This window comes from Schistocerca cancellata, chromosome 8 (genome assembly GCF_023864275.1).
Source record: "Schistocerca cancellata isolate TAMUIC-IGC-003103 chromosome 8, iqSchCanc2.1, whole genome shotgun sequence".
In the NCBI taxonomy this organism is placed as follows: domain Eukaryota; kingdom Metazoa; phylum Arthropoda; class Insecta; order Orthoptera; family Acrididae; genus Schistocerca; species Schistocerca cancellata.
This window is the reverse complement of record NC_064633.1, coordinates 25,546,489-25,567,403: the sequence shown is the minus strand read 5'-3', so window position 1 is coordinate 25,567,403 and position 20,915 is coordinate 25,546,489. Positions and strand designations below refer to the sequence as shown.

The 20,915-nt window shown below is 45.8% G+C and overlaps 1 protein-coding gene across 4 annotated transcripts in view; it reads left to right on the top strand.

Moving 5' to 3' along the window:
- Positions 1–20,915, top strand: part of LOC126094788 (homeodomain-interacting protein kinase 2) — a 200,130-nt gene that overhangs the window by 78,966 nt on the left and 100,249 nt on the right. For all 4 annotated transcript variants that reach the window (XM_049909351.1, XM_049909353.1, XM_049909352.1 and 1 more), the window contains exons 11-12: positions 2,386–2,454; positions 5,919–6,074. In XM_049909351.1, coding sequence (XP_049765308.1) covers positions 2,386–2,454; positions 5,919–6,074 — 225 coding nt within the window. The remainder of the gene's footprint in view (positions 1–2,385; positions 2,455–5,918; positions 6,075–20,915) is intronic.

Genomic DNA, 20,915 nt, shown 5'->3' with positions numbered 1-20,915 from the left:
CTGTCTCCCTTGTTTTTTGCATCTATGAATCATTAACCTTTGGTCAACAACTTGAAACGCCACGACATCGTCTAAAACATCGGCACTTTTTTACCTACTTCATTTCTAGATACACTATACTGTTTTCAGCATTTTAGGAATGTATTTTTTTAAATGTATACTTTCGTTAATAGTTTAGAGGAAATAAAGTTTAATTGTTACGAATAAATGCTCAAGAAATATACAAGAAAGTGGTCTCTTAAAAAAAAAAAAAAAAAAAAAAAAAAAAAAATACGGAAAACCCAAAATCTTGCATAAAAAAAGTTTCTGCCTCTTTGACATTTTTCACAACTACCTTGAAACTTATTGTAGACTGATACTTAAATTCTACTAAAATTCAAAATAAATGAATTAACTTCACAAATGGAGCATAGTATCACAAAGAAAAAAAAATGAACAAAATACAGGTTGACATAAAGAGAGAACGCAAAAACACAAAGAGAAGAAAAGCCAATATACATTAAAATGACCACGTCAAAAAAAGTAAAAAACTAGGTACAACTAGATTAGGCAGCTAATACTTCCTTCAGTGTTCTGTCATTTATTCTGGTTAACATCGAAAACATAGCTGTTTAGTTTTCTCATGTTGACATGGCACAGGTCTGTCATAAATTATGTTTTTCTGTCATTCGGCTGTAGATAATCTGTCTTTCTGGTTGACACCAGAGCGCAGGGAGAGGGGCAGATTTGGCAGGCTCTAGAAACCCATATCTGATATTACTTCAGTTTGTAGATTTCCGGGTAACCTTTCATTTGTCACATTCACTTTCATAAAGGGCCTTGCCTGTAAGAATGCTGATGATTTCAAAAAGTCAAATTGACTGACTTGTGTCACTGCATTGTTAGTGATACTGCAGTATGAAGGTATTTACTCTAACAACATCCATTATCTGGTAGAAATAGTGCATTGGCCATCTTCTGCTACCTCTATCTGTTGGATAGCTGTGACTCAACTTGTCGAACTTAGTGTATTGAGGACAGTAGAATCTCTCTCTATCTCTCTCTCTTTTTCCCCTTCCCTAACTAACATCTTATCAGGCATATAAAGGAAACATGAACTTCCCATTGATGTTACACATTTGGTTGCAATAATAGATGGGGGATTTTCTTGCTTGTGTTTTTCTCATTTTCCCTCGGTGTACCAACCCGGTGCTTTCGCATTTACAGACTTCCTTGCAAAGTTCTGTAAATGAAAACCAACTGTCACAGGTGACAGCATAATTTGTTAGGTGGAGTGGTTCTGTCAATTGAAGAATGTATTAGGTATGTAGTAGCAAACCTTGGTGAGTTATTGTTCCTTTCCCTCTGTAAGGGATCTCTCCACAGGAGGTGGTCTTGTGTCACAGAATGATACAATTTTCATCCTGTATTTTTCAGATTTTGCTGAATCTTACATGTTGAAAATGGGTCATTCCATGTCGGTTCAACCAATTTGAGAAAATTTTCCAGCTGTTAGTCTCAGATTTGGCTGAAATTTAGCACAACAATGCTACCAAGTGTGGAACACTCCTATTCAAAATTTTAAGTTCCCCTGCGAATTAGTTCCAGAATTATGGCTTGTGCAGTATGTGAAATTTGGCTTGGATACCACTTGTCCCTTTTGTGCTACCACACTTCTAAAATCCATGTTTTTCAGGTAATTTTTCATGTGGATGTAACTCAGTTTTTGTGACTGATATGGGCATGATGAGATCTGCGTGTGTTTAGGCCACATTGAGCTTACCACAAAAAAAATTTATACCCTTTTTGAGTGAATTGTATTTGGCATAGAGAGCACCTACAATGTGTACCTTTTAACATTTTACATTTTTTAAATCACATTTTGGAATTTTTTATTTTCCCTCAGAAATATGTTGTTGGTGTTTTGATTCATGGAGTGTGTTCTCTACATGGATGTTACTGGGTTGTAAAAATTTCACTGGACTGTGCGGAATAGTTCGAAAGTTACTAAGACCTGAAGTTGGTTCTGAAGATAGATTGCCGGATGCGGGTTGCAATTTCTGGGTCACGCCATCTTCTTTCACAATTCTGGAACTAATTGGCAGGGGAAACTAATACTTTGTACACGAGTGTTTCACACATGGTAGAATTAGTGTACTGAGTTTGTCAAATCTGAGACTATGACCTGGAGCCCCTGGTTGAACTGACATGGAATGACCCAAGGGCATTTACCCCTAAAACTGAGAGTTGTTTCATCCACTGTTGCATATTCTGAAGCAGTAATGAAAATATTGGGATAGATTTTGTGTGCATTGATAGACCAGCTATTCAACAAGAATTACTGATACAGTCCTTTTTTAAGCTTTTCTGGTTTCTGAATTATTTTTTACATTTTTTTCTCCATAGGTTGCACCTCAACAACAGTATGTGCCTGTTTCCATGGTTGAGCAAAGTGGACGCCAGATGTTGTTGACGGTAAGTGTCCAGTTCATTTATCCTTGGTAATGGTGAAATTCTCTGTTATATACAGAGTTGAGAATTAGCAAGGGAAATCAACACAATATAATAACATTAAGTCTTGGAATTCATAATTTCTCTGTAAGTGCTATTTACAGTAAGAAGAATATTAGTACCACTTCTAAATATGGATAAATAAGAGGTCATGTTCTTCAGATTAAATTAAAAAAATATATATATATTAAAAACAAAGATTCCATGACTTAACCAAACGGGAAAGCGCTGGTAGATAGGCACAATAAAAAACACACAAACACACACACAAAATTTCAAGCTTTCGCAACCAACAGTTGCTTCGTCAGGAAAGAGGGAAGGAGAGGGTAAGATGAAAGGATGTGGGTTTTAAGGGAGAGGGTAAGGAGTCATTCCAATCCTGGGAGCGGAAAGACTTACCTTAGGGGGAAAAAGGGACAGGTACACACACACACACACACACACACACATCCATCAACACATATACAGACACAAGCAGACATATTTAAAGGCAAAGAATTTGGGCAGAGATGTCAGTCGAGGCGGAAGTGCAGAGGCAAAGATGTTGTTGAATGACAGGTGAGGTATGAGTGGCGGCAACTTGAAATTAGCGGAGATTGAGGCCTGGTGGATAACGGGAAGAGAGGATATATTGAAGGCCAAGTTCCCATCTCCGGAGTTCGGATAGGTTGGTGTTAGTGGGAAGTATCCAGATAACCCGGACGGTGTAACACTGTGCCAAGATGTGCTGGCCGTGCACCAAGGCATGTTTAGCTACAGGGTGATCCTCATTACCAACAAACACTGTCTACCTGTGTCCATTCATGCGAATGGACGGTTTGTTGCTGGTCATTCCCACATAGAAAGCGTCACAGTGTAGGCAGGTCAGTTGGTAAATCACGTGGGTGCTTTCACACATGACTCTTCCTTTGATCGTGTACACCATCTGAGTTACCGGACTGGAGTAGGTGGTGGTGGGAGGGTGCATGGGACAGGTTTTACACCAGGGGCGGTTACAAGGGTAGGAGTCAGAGGGTAGGGAAGGCGGTTTGGGGATTTCGTAGGGATGAACCAAGAGGTTACAAAGGTTAGGTGGATAGCGGAAAGACACTCTTGGTGGAGTGGGGAGGATTTCATGAGATCCATCCTGCCTGATGCTCCATCAGGAGAAAAGTAATGTGCTTCAGAATCTGTGAATGATTATGTTCTCCAAAAGCTTAGCACTTATTCTAAGAATTCTTTCATGTTGGGAGTGCAGCAGCTTTCAGCAACGAAACTCATATGCACAAAATATTTCAAATTTCGTACTGCACCATCTGTTCATGGTGCACACTCAATTAAGTGACTTTGAAATGAATGTGGTTAGAGTTTTAAGGTTGCATGATTTGTCCAGTTTGTTTTCTAAAATTTTAAGGGTATGTTCTTAATGTGTTTTTAGGGTGACTAGCTCCTCAGTCTTTTTTTTTTAAAAGCAGTCTGCCAGTCACATTTTCCTGTGCTGTTATCTTATCTCCTCTTGTCATTTGGTTTGCAGTTTAGTCCCAGGTATAGCACCTTTCACCCTTTCTCCATTGTGTGAAGTCATGTAAGATTGAGTGATTGTGTGGGTCAACATGAGTGACTTGGGAGTGAGTGTGTGTCATTTTGTCAGTTTACTTGTTACCGTGAGATAACAGGTTTAGCCATTTTCTGAAAACTTGTTTCTTTTAATACTTGTAAGGGCACTGACAACTTGAATGTTGAGTACCAGTAAAATCCGAACACACATGGACATGCATCTGTACATCTGCGCCCGGCCCTCCGAACGCACACACACACACACACACACACACACACACACACAACACACACACACACAAAGTACTTTCTAAAGGGCAAGTCATCACTGACATAGTGTACATTTTTACGAAAATTGCAAACTTCAGTGTGGTTTTGGTTGCCAGGGACTGCAGTCGTGTGTGTGTGTGTGTGTGTGTGTGTGTGTGTGTGTGTGTTTGTGTGTGTGTGTGTGTGCGTCGTCGTCGTCGTCGTCGTCGTTGTTGTTGTCGTTGTTGTTGAAGGCCTTAATGGCAGAAAGCTTTATTTGTAACAGTGTTTTTGTTGTGCCTGTCTGCGACTCAGCATCTCCACTGTATGGTGAGTAGCAACTTTCCTTTTCATAATATTGTTACATTCAGTCTTGGATTTGCCATTGTTTGATTTAAACTTCAGTTCACTCATTTTATGTTCCACATTGTCAAAATAGAATGCAATTCTTTTCTTTCTGTGTCATGGTTAGTGTTCTTGTGGCACTATGAGTTAAGAACCCATTCCACATGCTCATTAAAAGCCTTGTACCTAGTACATAAACTGTTTCATTTGTTGCACTTCGCTTTCAGTTCATCAATATGCATGGTGAATTGGCTTTCATCGGAATGTTTCATACTTGAACATTAGATGCAATTAAACACACAAAGAGTAAAACAGATTGAATGAGTGCATAGCAGCAAAGTTACCAGAGAAGACTGTGATAATAGGCATATGTTCTTTGTGCATCCTGCACTGTTCATTTACCCTTGGTCCTAACATACATTTTATGAAACATTTGTGCCCAAATACTTAATAACAACGTGTTTTGAATTGCTAAATCTATTAAGATTTGGCACAACAAGAAACATGGTATCCTATCACTGTCTCAGGACATAGTTTGCAATGGTTTCATTTTATCCACCTACATTGTGTGAATGCAGTACATGAGACTTGTAGAGGTGTGTGAAAGGAGAGATTTACTACCAGACATACAACATGAGCAACAAGAACCTCACAACAATGTGAAATTTCCCAGGATTCTTGACAGAGACTTCTCAAACATTATTAAGTCACTGACTAAACCACAGATCTTGGACACTTGATGATGAATGTCAGGTTGAAAATTTGTTTGATGTCACTTGATAACGGCCTCATATGAGCCCCAAGCCAGTTGCATTTTTTGACAAAAATCTACTTTTCCAACATTTATGTAGTATAATTGTGGGCCTTGATGTCCTCTCCCACTTCTCACCGACATATGGAGAAAGTAACTGTTATTGGGGAATTTAGCTGTTAGTTGATTTCTCTCATCTTGTGAACAATGTAGGAAATGCAGATGTAATATTGCGGTCATCTATTTTTAATAATAACCACTGCCATTGCAAATCCCTGATGCTATTTATATTAGTAGTACAGTAAAAGAGAGATTACAATGAACTACGTAGTATATTTCCACAAGCAGTTACAGAGATGAGCTTTAGCTTTTGTTGATAACACTATTTTTAAAGCCCATTATTGCTATAAATGCCTGGTTCTGCACATAATATTTACTTACAGCATAATAAGAAAGTTAGCATTTTTGTCTTACTTATATTTTAAATCAAATGTGTTTAATAACTTTTTGGCTGTTTGATCACCATGTGTATTGTATATTCCTACAGAATGTTCAAACATCTTGGCCTGGCAGTCGTCAAATGGTGGTTCCTTCTTGGCCACAACAGCTGCCTCCGCAACATGCTCTTCAGCAGCCATTAATTCCAGACCCATCTGGTGACTGGGGGCGACCTCTCATAGTTGATTCCAGCACAATATTACAGGTGCAGATATATTTGAATTCATACAATTTTCAGACAATAAACATATTCCACAATGCAGCAATATCTCTGTTTTGGGCATTTATAACTTCGTCCCTCAGTGTTGCAGGGAAACATAATATGATTTAAGTTTACAGGCTTACATTGAAACACTTGAAAAATGTAAATTCCATCAAGCAGGATGATTTTGGACATCAGGTGGATTTCAGACAGTATGGTTTATTTGCTCTTTCCTATTGTATAGCAAGGAATTGCTGTAATTTTCTCTTCCACGCACTTACTGTTTTAAGGGTGAGATTTTATTTTGGGTTGAATGTTTACCTAGGTAAATATCTGATGAATGGCCTTACTGTTGAAAGTTCACACGGTATCATCAAGTGGAAACCTTATATTGCTGCGACTGGCAAAAAATTACAATAACTGCAGTGTCAATAAGATAAAGTAGCCTACGGCTTTGAGATAATTGCTGTGTAAGTGTAGAGTTTTTGGTGTAAAGTCTTAAAATAATGACTTTTTCACAAAATTGTATACTACATGGGGTGGATCTGGTCAATGCAAAGAATGAATAAAAGCAAGAAAGCTGCTAACGTATGGTGTAATTATGACCCGGAACTTTTCTACAGAGATCTTCATAATATTCAGTGTTGCAAATTATTCTATAGAAAAGCATGTGATTTGTGTGATACACCTAGATTGACCCTACAAAATAAAATGTGGGAAGTGCATCCAAAAAAATTTGGAGGATAATCAGTACTAAATGAGGAAGAAGAAGAAATGTTGAGACAAGGTGTCATGAGGCTACACATTAGGGATTTCCTTTGGCTTGGATGACCTCTTCACGCCCTTCTCAGCGGGAGGAGTTAGTTTTGGCCCGGTTATGAATTGGACACTACAGGTTCAGCCATCACCATCTGCTGACGGCTGCACCGGCGCCGTTCTTCCCATGTGGGCAATTGCTGACGGTACGCCAAAAAAAAGTGGGAATTTAAGGAGATGGGACCTGGATAAACTGAAAGAACCAGAGGTTGTACAGAGTTTCCGGGAGAATGGAGGAAAGAAATACAGTAGAAGAAGAATAGGTAGCTCTGAGGAATGAAATAGTGAAGGCAGCAGAGGATCAAGTAGGTAAAAAGACGAGGGCTAGTAGAAATCCTTGGGTAACAGAAGCGATACTGAATTTAATTGATGAAAGGAGAAAATACAAAAATGCAGCAAGTGAAGCGGGCAAAAAGGAATACAAACTTCTCAAATATGAGATCGACAGGAAGTGCAAAATGGCTAAGCAGGGATGGCTAGAGGACAAATGTAAGGATGTAGAGACTTATCTCATGAAGGGTAAGATAGATACTGCTTACAGGAAAATTAAAGAGACCATTGGAGATAAGAGAACCACTTATATGAATTTCAAGAGCTCAGATGGAAACCCAGTTCTAAGCAAAGAAGGGAAAGCAGAAAGGTGGAAGGAGTATATAGAGTGTCTATACAGGGCCGATGTTCTTGAGGACAATATTATGGAAATGGAATAGGAGGTAAATGAATATGAAATGGGAGATACGATATTGCGTGAAGAGTTTGACAGAGCACTGAATGACCTAAGCCGAAACAAGGCCTCGGGAGTAGACAACATTCCATTAGAACTACTGCCGACCTTGGGAGAGCCAGTACTGATAAAACTCTACCATCTGGTGAGCAAGATGTATGAGACAGGCGAAATTTCCTCAGACTTCAAGAAGAATATAATCATTCAAATCCCAAAGAAAGCAGGTGTTGACAGATGTGAAAATTACCGAACTATCAGTTTAATAAGTCACAGCTGCAAAATACTAACGCGAATTCTTTACAGATGAATGGAAAAACTGGTAGAAGCCAACCTCGGGGAAGATCAGTTTGGATTTTGTAGAAATGTTGGAACACGTGAGGCAATACTGACCCTATGACTTATCTTAGAAGAAAGATTAAGGAAAGGCAAACCTACATTTGTAGATTTGGAGAAAGCTTTTGACAATGTCGATTGGAATACTCTCTTTCAAATTTTGAAGGTGGCAGGGGTAAAATACAGGGAGCGAAAGGCTATTTACAATTTGTACAGAAAGCAGATGGCAGTTATAAGAGTCGAGGGGCATGAAAGGGAAGCAGTGGTTGGGAAAGGAGTGAGACAGGGTTGTAGCCTCTCCCCGATGTTATTCAATCTGTATATTGAGCAAGCAGTAAAGGAAACAAAAGAAAAGTTCGGAGTAGGTATTAAAATCCACGGAGAAGAAATAAAAACTTTGAGGTTCGCCGATGACATTGTAATTCTGTCAGAGACAACAAAGGACTTGGAAGAGCAGTTGAACGGAATGGACAGTGTCTTGAAAGGAGGATATAAGATGAACATCAACAAAAGCAAAACGAGGATAATGGAATGCAGTCGAATTAAGTCGGGTGATGGTGAGGGAATTTTATTAGGAAATGAGACACTCAAAGTAGTAAAGAAGTTTTGCTATTTAGGGAGTAAAATAACTGATGATGGTCGAAGTAGTGAGGATATAAAATGTAGACTGGCAATGGCAAGGAGAGCATTTCTGAAGAAGAGAAATTTGTTGTTAACATCGAGTATAGATTTAAGTGTCAGGAAGTCGTTTCTGAAAGTATTTGTATGGAGTGTAGCCATGTATGGAAGTAAAACATTGACGATAAACAGTTTAGACAAGAAGAGAATAGAAACTTTTGAAATGTGGTGCTACAGAAGAATGCTGAAGATTAGATGGGTAGATCACATAACTAATGAGGAGGTATTGAGTAGGATTGGGGAGGAGTTTGTGGCACAACTTGACTAGAAGAAGGGATTGGTTGGTAGGACATGTTCTGAGGCATCAAGGGATCACCAATTTCGTACTGGGGGCCGCTTGGAGGGTAAAAATTGTAGAGGGAGACCAAGAGATGAATAGACTAAGCAGATTCAGAAGGATGTAGGCTGCAGCAGGTACTGGGAGATGAAGAGTCTTGCACAGGATAGAGTAGCTTGGAGAGCTGCATTAAACCAGTCCCAGGACTGAAGACCACAACAACAATGCCACATTTTAACGTCCTGTCCAAATTTTAATACACTGCGCATTGATCTTACTCTGGATGCCATTTTAGCAGATTACCGAGCAGCAGCTGCTCGTGTTCTTTGTTTTATCCACTTGACAAACCTGTCTAAGGACATTTGATTATGCTGTTTTCTTTTATTCCCTTGCCTGTTAATGTTCCTTTTATATTGTCGTCCTTTTTAGTTGCTGTTTTAACCTTGTGCCTTGCAGTGCATTCATAACTTAGTCTGGGCACTAATGACCACTGTAGTTGTGCGCCTTAAAACCACAAAAAAAAAAAAAACCACTAAATTGGATATTAGACATTTAGTGAAAGGCTATCTTCATAAATCTGGCCAAAAAGAGAAGAAATTTTCTAATAATTTATCAGGAGAAGAATGAGTGCATTCATTCCTCAAAGCGGCATTCAGAAGATCTCTCCGTTCACTTAAGTGAACATATTAAAAGAGCTTGCGCAGAAGTGAACAGAGACAGTTAAAATATGTTTCTCCAGTATAAAGCCACATAATTAGCTATGATGAAACCAACTTGTCAGATGATCGGGGGCAAGTAGGAGATAATTATAAAATGAGGGAGTGAGCATGCTGAATAAGTGATGGATTCATTGAAATATATAGTGTTCCGATAATGACAGCAAGTGCCGATGGTAAACTGCTTCCTCCATCCACCCTTAATAAATGTGAGCATTTGTGGGACACGAGGCAAGATGGTCCACAGGGAACCCATTTTGAAAGGAACAAGACCGGATGACTTAATCTACCAATATTTGAAGATTTGTCCTTTACAACCGCTTTGTCCTATTTGAAAAAGCTAGCATCCACCTCCTCCAAGTGCTGGATGTAAGCTTCTCCAGACCAATGCAAGTCGCATTGCCATATTAACTGAATGAAAGAAATGCTCATGCAAGACAATTTCCAAAGATGTATTTCCATTTCTTATGAAGCAGACTTCGACTAACAAGATTTCAGCAAACTGTACTGATAATGTAAAGATTGGCTTTCAGATCATGTCTTACAGAAATAGCGTAATAACAAGGAGAGCCAACAAAACAAAACAAAGACATGGACTTGCTGTTCCAAAGAAAAGCTCAAAGAAGTTCCTTAGTCTCCACATCAGCTAGGCAATTCCTGCTGCTGCAAACTAGCTATTCCTCCTCTGAAATCAGTTATGGGTCGATGAATTCCAGAAAAACTAAAGCAGCGTGGAAACAAGTGATAGTGCTTTAACAGTCATGAAAATGAGAACAACCCATCATCCAATTAATTTTTACTGCTGGAAGGAGAGGATTTTTTTGTTGTGAACTGTGAAAATTTAATTTGTTAGAAAATAAGAATTGACCTTTAATATATAATATTCATATCTCAATCCTTATTATTTATTTGTAATGATGGACATTGTTAAAATGTGTTAAGTCACTAAAATCAGATAGGAAGAATGTAATTTTTTTTAAAAAAAGTGAATCTATATACGAATTCCCTCCATATACTCTGTAACTTTGGATAGAGACTTAAAAAATGTGTGTCCGAAATCACCCCAATCCAGGGGGTGAATTTGAACACTTCATCTATCTCTGGCAAACATAGATGCACACAGACTTTCTTTTTTAAATATTTTTGTCCATTATACATTACTCCACTATTTCTACAACAAACAATGCAATCTAACAGAACCTCTGCAGATAGTGGTGAAAATAGCCTCAAAACCATCTGAAATCACCCGTTTGATGGTACATGGAAAAACTCATTTTCATCATTGAGAACTTGGTTGTAATGACATTTCTTCAACAAAATTACCTTTTTTTTATTGCTGTTCAGAAGTATGGTATTTGTAAAACTTCTGCTACACATCTGTTGCAAATTAAATATTTGGAGGCAAAGACTGCATGATGGCTACATCATAGCTTGGTTACAATGGGTCCCCAGCCTTTGCAGCACTACTTCCTTTCTGTGCTGCAAGCTTACACTTCCACTATCAACCCCCTCTGCCTCTCCATAAGGTAGTTTACTTTGTGCCGACCCTGCTTAGACCTGGTTTATGATGGGCCTTAAGCTTCCATTTCTGGCATTTTGTTCAACTTGTCATTAAATAAACACATGGTCCCCATTGTTGGGTTTGATCTGCCACCAATTGTGCTTTCTGTGTTTGCACCATTCCCTTTAATGAGGTAATACACGCAAAATCCAGCATGATAGTTATCCCATTGTTGGGTGGGGCTAGACTTGTCAAGTACCTGCACGGTGGTACTCACCCCCCCCCCCCCCCCCCCCCCCCCGCCCCCCGTCCACGCAAAGATCACACTGTTGGTGCCTGAGCTGAAAACTCCTCTTGTGTGCCAAGGAGTATGTGCCTGTCACGCCTGGGGCATGAGGACTCCCAAGCAATGGGTTGCTGACCAGGTAGCAGTTGCTGAGGCTAGATGGTACCAATAAGGGGGGGACACTCCGTTCGGATTGCGTGGCACCATGGCGGATAAGGTGCAAATGAAGTGGATGAAGTTATCACCTGCTGAAGGCCATATGCCTCCAGCAGGCTCTATGAAAGGACAGTCTCTGTCAGTGCAGAGAAATACACCCCTAAAATGTTCCCTTCATGGCTATGACTGGGAGGAATGTAGGGCTATGTGGCAAGCAGAGCAATACTACCCGCAATACTTGGTTTGTACAATGACTGGTGGTGATTCTGTCTTGGCCACAAAGACCTTTGTGGAGAACTTGAAGACAAATTTGGGGAAGTGGCAGCTATGTCTGAAATGAAAAGTGGGTCAGTTTTGATCAAATCAGCATCCTCTGCCTAGTCACAGGCAGTGCTTGCCTGTAACAAGCTGGTTGACAGTCTAAATTTAGTTCAGGGCATCATTTTCCACAGACACCTGCTCTTACAGTCTGATGATGAGCTACGCGCCAACGTGGACAGACGGGATGACTGTTATGTACATAGGAGGCCAAACAACAGCGGAGTCACTAGTGGTGCCTTCATCTTGGTCTTTGAGGGTAATTAATTGGCTGAAAAGCTCAGGGTGACGGTATACTGATGCGATGTGAAGCTGTATGTTGCTCCCTTCCCCTCTCCTCCCCCCCCTGCGGGTTCGGGGGTTAGAATAGGCCCGCGGTATTCCTGCCTGTCGTAAGAGGCGACTAAAAGGAGTCTCACATGTTTCGGCCTTATGTGATGGTCCCCTCTCGGGTTTGACCTCCATCTTTCTAAATTATTCCGAAGAGCGAGCCAATTGGGGAAGGGCGCCTTACATGGTGCACTGTATCCGTCGTGCAATTAGACCTTTAGCCGTCTTTCTCGTCGTTGCAATGGTGTCCCGCTCGTTTTCGATCTCTTGGGCGATTACCACACTGCACTCTGCAGCGTTTCTTTTAACTGCGACGACGACCTTGGCCATTTTTTGCACCTAAGATCCAGCACGGTAGCCAGTCCGTTGTGGTGGGGCCGCCATGTACCCTCTTGGTTGTAGCCCCCTGACAACACAGGGATCGCTCTACTGATGCCTGCGCCGTTAACTCCCCACGTATGCCAAGGAGTAGATGCCCATCGCCCCGGGGCATCGGGACTCCCGGCAATGGCCATCCTGCCAGGTGGCCTTTGCTGTGGCTGGGTGGCGCCCGTGGGGAGGGCCCTTGGTCGGAGTAGGTGGCATCAGGGCGGATGACCCGCAATGAAGCGTGGTACATCATCTCTCGCTGGTGGGCCACCACCAGCAGTCTCTAAGCGATCGAGGTCTAACCTCAACGGCAGGAAATACGATTCACGATCATTTCCCTCCCTGGCCACTCCATGGGAGGAACGTCTGGCAAAAGAAGGCAGTGGAGACTATTCACCCCGGTTCCTTGTGTGTACGCGAGTTGATGGGGAATCGTTTATGTCAACCAAGCCCCAGTTTTTTGTGGAGCATTTAGAGGACAAGTTCGGGGAGGTGGAGGGCTTGTCCAAGATGCGCTCTGGTTCTGTGCTCATCAAAACGGCATCCTCTGCCCAGTCACGGAGGTTGCTCAATTGTGACAAGTTGGGGGATGTTTCAGTTAACATCACGCCGCATAAGAGTCTCAACATGGTCCAGGGTATAATATTCCACAGGGATCTTCTTCTGCAGTCCGACGATGAATTACGCGCCAACCTCGAACGACGAGGTGTTCACTTCGTCCGGCGCGTCCATCGGGGTCCGAGGGATAATCAGGTAGCCACCGGTGCCTTCATCTTGGCCTTTGAGGGTGATGTCTTACCCGAAAAGGTTAAGGTGATGGTTTACCGTTGTGATGTGAAGCCATATATCCCTCCTCCGATGCGGTGTTTTAAATGCTGGAAGTTCGGGCACATGTCATCTCGCTGTACTTCCAGCATCACGTGTCGGGATTGTGGACGTCCTTCGCATCCTGATACTCCATGTGCCCCGCCTCCTATCTGTGTTAACTGTGGAGAACACCATTCCCCCTGCTCGCCGGACTGTAGGATCTTCCAGAAAGAAAGGAAGATAATGGAATATAAGACCCTGGACCGCCTGTCCTACACCGAGGCAAGGCGGAAATTTGAGCGGCTACATCCTGTGCCAATGCCAACTAGTTATGCCGCTGCTGCAACACCAGTTCGATCTCAGCTCGGTCAGCATTCACCGGCCCCCTTGGTTGTGGGGGGCACTTCACTCCCTGTTGCTCCTGCTCCATCTCCTTCAGGAGCCACACTACCCCAACCACCGGGGACATCTGTTCCCCCTTCACAGCCGGAGAAGCGTGAGCCTTCTTCGGCTCCTCTCGCTCGGAAGGGGTCCCTTGGGGCCCTCCCATCCCAGGCTTTGCCCAGTGCCAAAGTGGACACCCGCAAGGTTGTCAAACAACCACCGGTCGCTGGTCGTAGGGCGTCACGGTCGTCTTCAGTCCCAGAGACTGACCCAGTGAGGCCCTCCCAGCCAGAACCACCTAAGGCTCAGCGCGCAAAGCAGTCAAAGAAAAAGGCTCCCAAGCATCCTGAAATTGCAGTGGCACCTGTCCCACCGCAACCTTCTCCCTCTGCATCCGAGGATGAGGTGGAGATCCTGGCGTCCGCTGAGGACATGGATCTCGCCAGTCCCTCGGATGCAGTGGATAGCTGTTGTCCAGGTGGTGACTCGGTGGCGGCAGGGGCCCCGGAGGCGTAATCTGCCCCCCCAGTCCCTTCACGCCTTTCCCATCCCTGGCTAGTACCATCCTCCAGTGGAACTGCAGCGGTTTCTTCCACCATCTAGCTGAGCTCCGCCAACTTCTCAGCCGTCATCCTTTCCTTTGCATTGCTCTGCAGGAAACTTGGTTTCCAGCAATGCGAACCCCCGCCCTCCGTGGCTATCGGGGTTATTTTAAGAACCGAGCAGCTTATGAAAGGGTGTCTGGTGGCGTCTGCATCTATGTCCTTAACTCTCTTCACAGCGAGTTTGTACCTCTACAAACAGCTTTAGAGGCTGTCGCTGTTCGGGTGTGGACGCCACAGGCTATCACCGTCTGCAGTATTTACCTTCCACCTGATGGTGTTGTCGCACAGCATGTCCTGGCTGCTCTGATAGCCGAACTGCCGCCACCTTTTTTGCTGCTGGGTGATTTCAATGCCCACAACCCTCTATGGGGTGGGACTGTCTCCGATGTTCGCGGTCGGGCCGTGGAGCATGTGTTGGCTCAGCTCGACCTTAGCCTCTTGAACACCGGTGCTCCCACGCATTTCAGTGTGGCCCATGGCTCGTTCTCGGCCATCGATCTCTCTATTTGCAGCCCTGGCCTTGTCCCATCCCTCCACTGGAGAGTGCACCCTGACCTGTGTGGTAGTGACCATTTTCCCATCTATTTGTCACTGCCCCAGTGTCATTCTTCTGGGCGCTTGCCCCGCTGGGCTCTCCACAGGGCTGACTGGCCAGCTTTTACTTCCGCTGCAACCATTGAGTCTCCCCCACAGGGTGACATTGACGAGGTGGTTCGTGTTTTAACCACGTCCATCCTTTCAGCGGCCGAGGCTTCCATCCCCCGTTCTTCTGGCCTCCCTCGGAGGAAGACTGTCCCCTGGTGGTCGCCGGAGATTGCTGAGGCTATTCGCGACCGTAGGCGGGCTCTCCAGCGTCATAGGCGGCACCCGTCTCTGGAGACCCTCATCGCCTTTAAGAGGCTCCGTGCCTTCGCCCGCCGTCTTATTGCACGGCGTAAGCAGGAGTGCTGGGAGAGGTACGTCTCCTCCCTGGGCTCCCGTGTCTCGTCCTCGCACGTGTGGTCCCGGATCCGGCGGATTTATGGCTCCCAGACCCCTATGGGTGTCCCTGGGCTCTCCTTGAACGGCGCTGTGTGCACGGACGGTGCCGCCATTGCTGAACGGCTAGCCGCGCACTTTGCTCAGAGCTCTGCGACTGCTTCCTATCCCCCCGCCTTTCGCTCTCTAAAGGAGCGAGCCGAGCGGACGCCGTTCTCATTCCACACGCGTCATTATGAAACATACAATGCTCCTTTCAGCGAGAGGGAATTCCTCGCTGCCCTCGCCGATTGCCCTGATACAGCACCAGGACCGGACTGCATCCACGCACAGATGCTGAAGCATCTCTCCAGGGACTGCCAGAGACACATTCTCGCGATATTTAATCGCATTTGGAGCGAAGGCGTGTTCCCGTCGCAATGGCGAGAGGGTGTTATTGTCCCCATCTTGAAGCCCGGTGCGGACCCACTGGCGGTGGACAGCTATCGTCCCATTACCCTCACCAACGTTTTGTGCAAATTGCTCGAACGTATGGTGGGGCGGCGTTTGTGTTGGGTCCTTGAGTCGCGCGGTCTCCTCGCTCCATCCCAGGGTGGCTTCCGCCGGGGCCGGTCTGCAGTGGACAATTTGGTACGGCTGGAATCTGCTGTCCGTACGGCCTTTGCCCGACGTCAGCATCTCGTTGCCGTGTTTTTCGATCTGCGGAAGGCGTATGACACCACATGGAGGCATCACATCCTCGCCACATTGCATGAGTGGGGTCTTCGTGGTCGGCTCCCGGCTTTTCTTCAAAGCTTTTTATTGCACCGCTCTTTCCGGGTGCAAGTCGGTGCCACCTCTAGTTCCTCTTACATACAGGAAAATGGGGTCCCGCAGGGCTCGGTGTTGAGCGTCTCCTTATTTTTAGTGGCCATTAATGGTCTGGCTGCAGCAGTGGGGTCGTCGGTGTCTCCTTCTTTGTATGCCGACGACTTCTGCATCTCATTTAGCTCCACGACTACGGGAGTCGCCGAACGCAGGCTGCAAGTCGCCGTTCGCAAGGCAGCATCATGGGCTCTGACTCACGGTTTTCAGTTCTCTGCACCCAAGACTCGAGTAATGCACTTCTGCAGGCGTCGGACGGTCCACCCTCATCCTGCACTTTACCTCGACGGCCACCTGCTTGAAGTGGTGGACACTTGCCGCTTCTTGGGACTCGTGTTTGATGCCCGGCTCACATGGGTTCCTCATGTTACTCAGCTGAAGCAAAAATGCTGGCGGCACCTCAACGCCCTCCGCTGCCTTAGCCACACGTCTTGGGGTGCAGATCGCTGCACGCTGCTGCGGTTGTACCGAGCCCTTGTGCAGTCCCGGCTTGATTATGGGAGCCTGGCCTATGGGTCTGCGTCCCCCTCAGTGTTGAAGTTGTTAGACCCCATACACCACTGTGGGGTTAGGCTTGCCACTGGCGCTTTTCGCACCAGCCCCGTGGATAGTCTACTGGTGGAGGCCGGGGTTCCCCCGCTGCGAATTCGCCGCCATCGTCTGCTCGTCGACTATGCTGTCCACGTTCATTGCTCGCCAGATCATCCCAATCGTCGCCTGCTTTTCCCTGCTATGGTCCTCCATCTGCCCGAACGGCGACCTAGGTCTGGGCTTTCCGTCGCTGTCCGCGTTCAGTCCCTGCTGTCGGAATTGGGTTCATTCCCTCTTCCGCCTCCCTTCCGGGTCCGTGCACCTACGCCTCCCTGGTGTTTGTCCCGGCCATCCGTCCGTCTGGATTTGGCACAGGGACCTAAGGACTCGGTTCCGCCTATGGCCCTCCGTCGCCGTTTTCTTGCTCTCCTCGCCTCATTTTCGGACTGTGAGACTGTCTACACTGATGGTTCCCTGGTTGATGGTCGCACTGCCTACTCTTTTGCTCATGCTGCTCATGTTGAGCAGCGCTCCTTGCCGGCTGGCTGCAGTGTTTTTACTGCAGAGCTGGTGGCCATATTGCGCGCTCTTGAGCATATGCGTTTCTGCTCAGGTAGGTCCGTCGTCATCTGCAGTGACTCCCTGAGCAGCCTTCAGGCCATCGACCGCTGCTATCCCTCCTCTCCTCTGGTGTCCTCCATTCAGGAGACTGTTTCCGCCATTGCCCGTTCTGGTCGTTCGGTGGTCCTGGTTTGGACGCCCGGTCATGTTGGCATCCCAGGGAACGAACGTGTAGACAGGCTGGCCAAAGGGGCGATCGACGCCCCGGCTTTGGAGGTCGGCCTTACGGCTCGCGACCAGCAGATGGTGTTGCGCCGTAAGCTGATTGGGGTGTGGGCTGCTGAGTGGCGTGGCATGACAGCCCCGAATAAACTGCGGGCTGTCAAGGGGACGACCGATGTGTGGCGTTCCTCCCTGCGGGCTTCTCGCAGGGACTCGGTAGTCCTGTGTCGGCTGCGCATCGGCCATACATACCTGACGCACGGCCATCTGTTGCGTCAGGAGGATCCCCCCTTGTGTCGGTGTGGGTCCCGGCTGACGGTCGGCCACATTTTGCTGGAGTGTCCTCGACTGCGCACACTCCGGCAATCTTTTAATCTCCCGGGCACTTTGGCTTTGATTTTATCTGACGATGCCTCCATGGCTGATGCCGTTTTAAATTTTATCCGTGGTAGTCAGTTTTATGGTTCGATTTAGGGAGGTCCTGCACCTTTCCTTTTCTGTGTCTTTTGTCCTTGTGTCTGTTGCTGTTCTGGTGTGCCGTGAGATGGTTGGCTCTTTCCCTTTTTTGTTCTCGTGGTCAGTCAACCAGTCTCCGGCCGTCTTCCTTTCTTCTGTTTCTTTCTGTCTGGTGTTCCTCTGTCCTGTTCTTGTCTGTAATGTTTGTTGCTCCATTTGTGTTCTTTTCGCGCCTGGGGGGACGTCTCCTCCCCCTTTGGTTTTTACCTGCTCCGTGGATTTTCGGCTCGCCTGATTTTGGAATGGGGGACTGATGACCTTCGCTGTTTAGTCCCCCTTAAACATCCCAACAACCACCACCACCCTCTCCTCCTCCCCCTGCCCCTGCCCCATGCGGTTCTTGAAGTGTCTGAAATTCGTGTTGCAATGCTAGCCCCATTTGTTGAGATTGTGGACAAGTGCTACATGTGACTGCTCCTTGTGCCCCTCACCTCATCTGCTTGGGCTGTGGAAAACACCATTGTCCTTGCTCACCAGATTGTACTGTTTTCCAGAGAGAGAAGGAAATACAGGAATACAAGACTCTGGACAAATTCAGTTACCAAGAGGCCAAGAAGTAGTACGAGCAGTTGCACCCAACATGCAAACGTCACCATACACTAGAGGTACAAGGACATCGCCACCTTTGGCGACGGTATTCCCACCTGTTAAAGATCCTACGGTGGACCTTCAGGGCTGCTCAGCCATGCTTGCTCCCCTGATGGTTGGGGCTCTCCTCTTGCTGCTTACTCCACACCTACTTTGGGATCGATGGCTTCCCTACCACCAGGAACGTTGGTCCCAATCTCCCAGCTGGAGACAAACCACCTTCTGCTGACTTCTCTCACCAGGAAGTGACCCTCGGGACACACTCATCCATGGTTTCTACCAGTGTACAACCAGACACCAGCCGGTGGTTGAAGGAGCCACAGGCTCCTGGTCGCAGGGCTTCACGATTGTCATCTTTACCTTAAACTGATTCAGAGAAGCCCTTACAATCGTAGAAATTCTCTAAGGAGAGGAAAGACAAGAAAAAGTCCTCTACGAAGAAGGATATTCTGGTGGCCCCCACAACACCATTTCCCACCTGTTCCACTCCTGCAGCTGAGGTGGAGGTTGTGGTGGCCCCATAGGCCCCAGTTCGCACCACACAACGGAACCCAAAGTCTATGTATATTGATGCCATAACCCCTTCAGCAGACCCTAAGGCATAACCTGCCCACTTGGTCCCTTCCACGGCCTCATTGTACATCGACAACATTATTCTCCTCTGGAATTGTAGCGAGTTATTCCACCACTTCGCTGAGCCATATCATCTTTTGAGCACTGCCCCCGCCTTCTGCAGTGCCCTTCAGAGACTTTGTTTCTAGCAACGTGGACCTCGGCCCTTTGTGAATAACGGGGATGTTATAAGAATTGTGCTACCTATGACAGGGTGTTGGGCAGAGTTTGCATGTATGTTCTAGACACTCTTTATAGTGAACTTGTTCCTCTTAATATAGCATTTGAGGCTATGGCTGTTTGGGAAAAGGCATTTCGGGATATTACCATGAATTTTTACCTCTCTCCTAGTTGTGAAGTGTCTCAGAATATTGTTTGCATTAGTTTCTCTGCCCTCCCCACATTTCCTAATCTTGGGTGATTTCAACGCTCATATCCATTTGTGGGGTGGAACTGTTATCACTGGCCACAATAAAGACCTCGAAAATTTACTGGCACAACTTGACCTTTGCCTCTTGAATTCTTGTACCCCCAAACACTTCAGCGTGGCACACAGAACTTTCTTGGCCATTGACCTTTTCCATTAGCAGCCCATCCACACACTGGAGGGTCCACGATGACCTGTGTGGTAGTGACCACTTCCTGATCTTCCTGTCCCTCTGTCAGCATCACTCCCCTGGATGCCTACCCAGATGGGCTCTCAACATTGCTGTCTGGTGTGCATTCACCTCAACTACAGCCATTCTTTGGCAGCTGATGTATCGATCCCCCTTTTTTTTTTCAGACCTGCCCTGAAGGAAGGAAGGAAGGAAGGCAGGCAGGCAGGCAGTACAGTCAGAAATCGTAGAGGCCATTAGGATCATATAGACCATTAGAGTTCGTAGGTGGCTCTCCCAACACCATAAGTGGCACCCATCGATGAATCACCTCATTGCTTTTAAAGCAGCTCCGTGCACAGGTTCACCACCTAATAAAAAGACAGAAACGAGAATGCTGAGAACAGTATGTTCCAACCATGTGACCACATACTTCTCCTTCACAAGTTTGGGCTGTGATCAGACATCTCTATGAATACCAGACATCTGCAGGTGTACTTGGTATTACCTTGGATGGTGCTGTCTACACTGAACCAGACACTGTTGCTGAACATTTTTCTCTGCACTATGCTCAAGCCTCAGCATTTGGCATTTGTCAACCTACCTTTTTACCATAAACCAGCAGGTGGAGCGAAAGCAATTATTTTTTCCTACACACCACCTGGAACCGTATAGTGCTCCATTCAGTGAGCAGGAATCCGTCAGTGTCCAAACCCACTTTCCTGAGGAAGCCCCAGGGCCAGACCACATCCACAACCAAATGATCCAACACCTACTGGTGGATTGTCAGCATCATATCCTTGCAATCTTTAACCACATCTGGAGTGAGGGTGAGTTTCCATCGCATTGCCTAGAAAGCATCATTGTTCTGGTATCGAAACTGGGGAAGCACACTCTAGAGATGGACAGTTATTGTCCAGTAAGTTTCACTAATTTTTATGTAAGTTGCTTGAACACATGGTGAGCCAGCAGCTGCGTTGAGTGTTTGAGTCTCAGGGTCTTATGGCTCCGTCCCAGGGTGGTGTTCACCAAGACCTTATCACTAATGATTATCTGGTTTACCTGGAGTCTGCTAT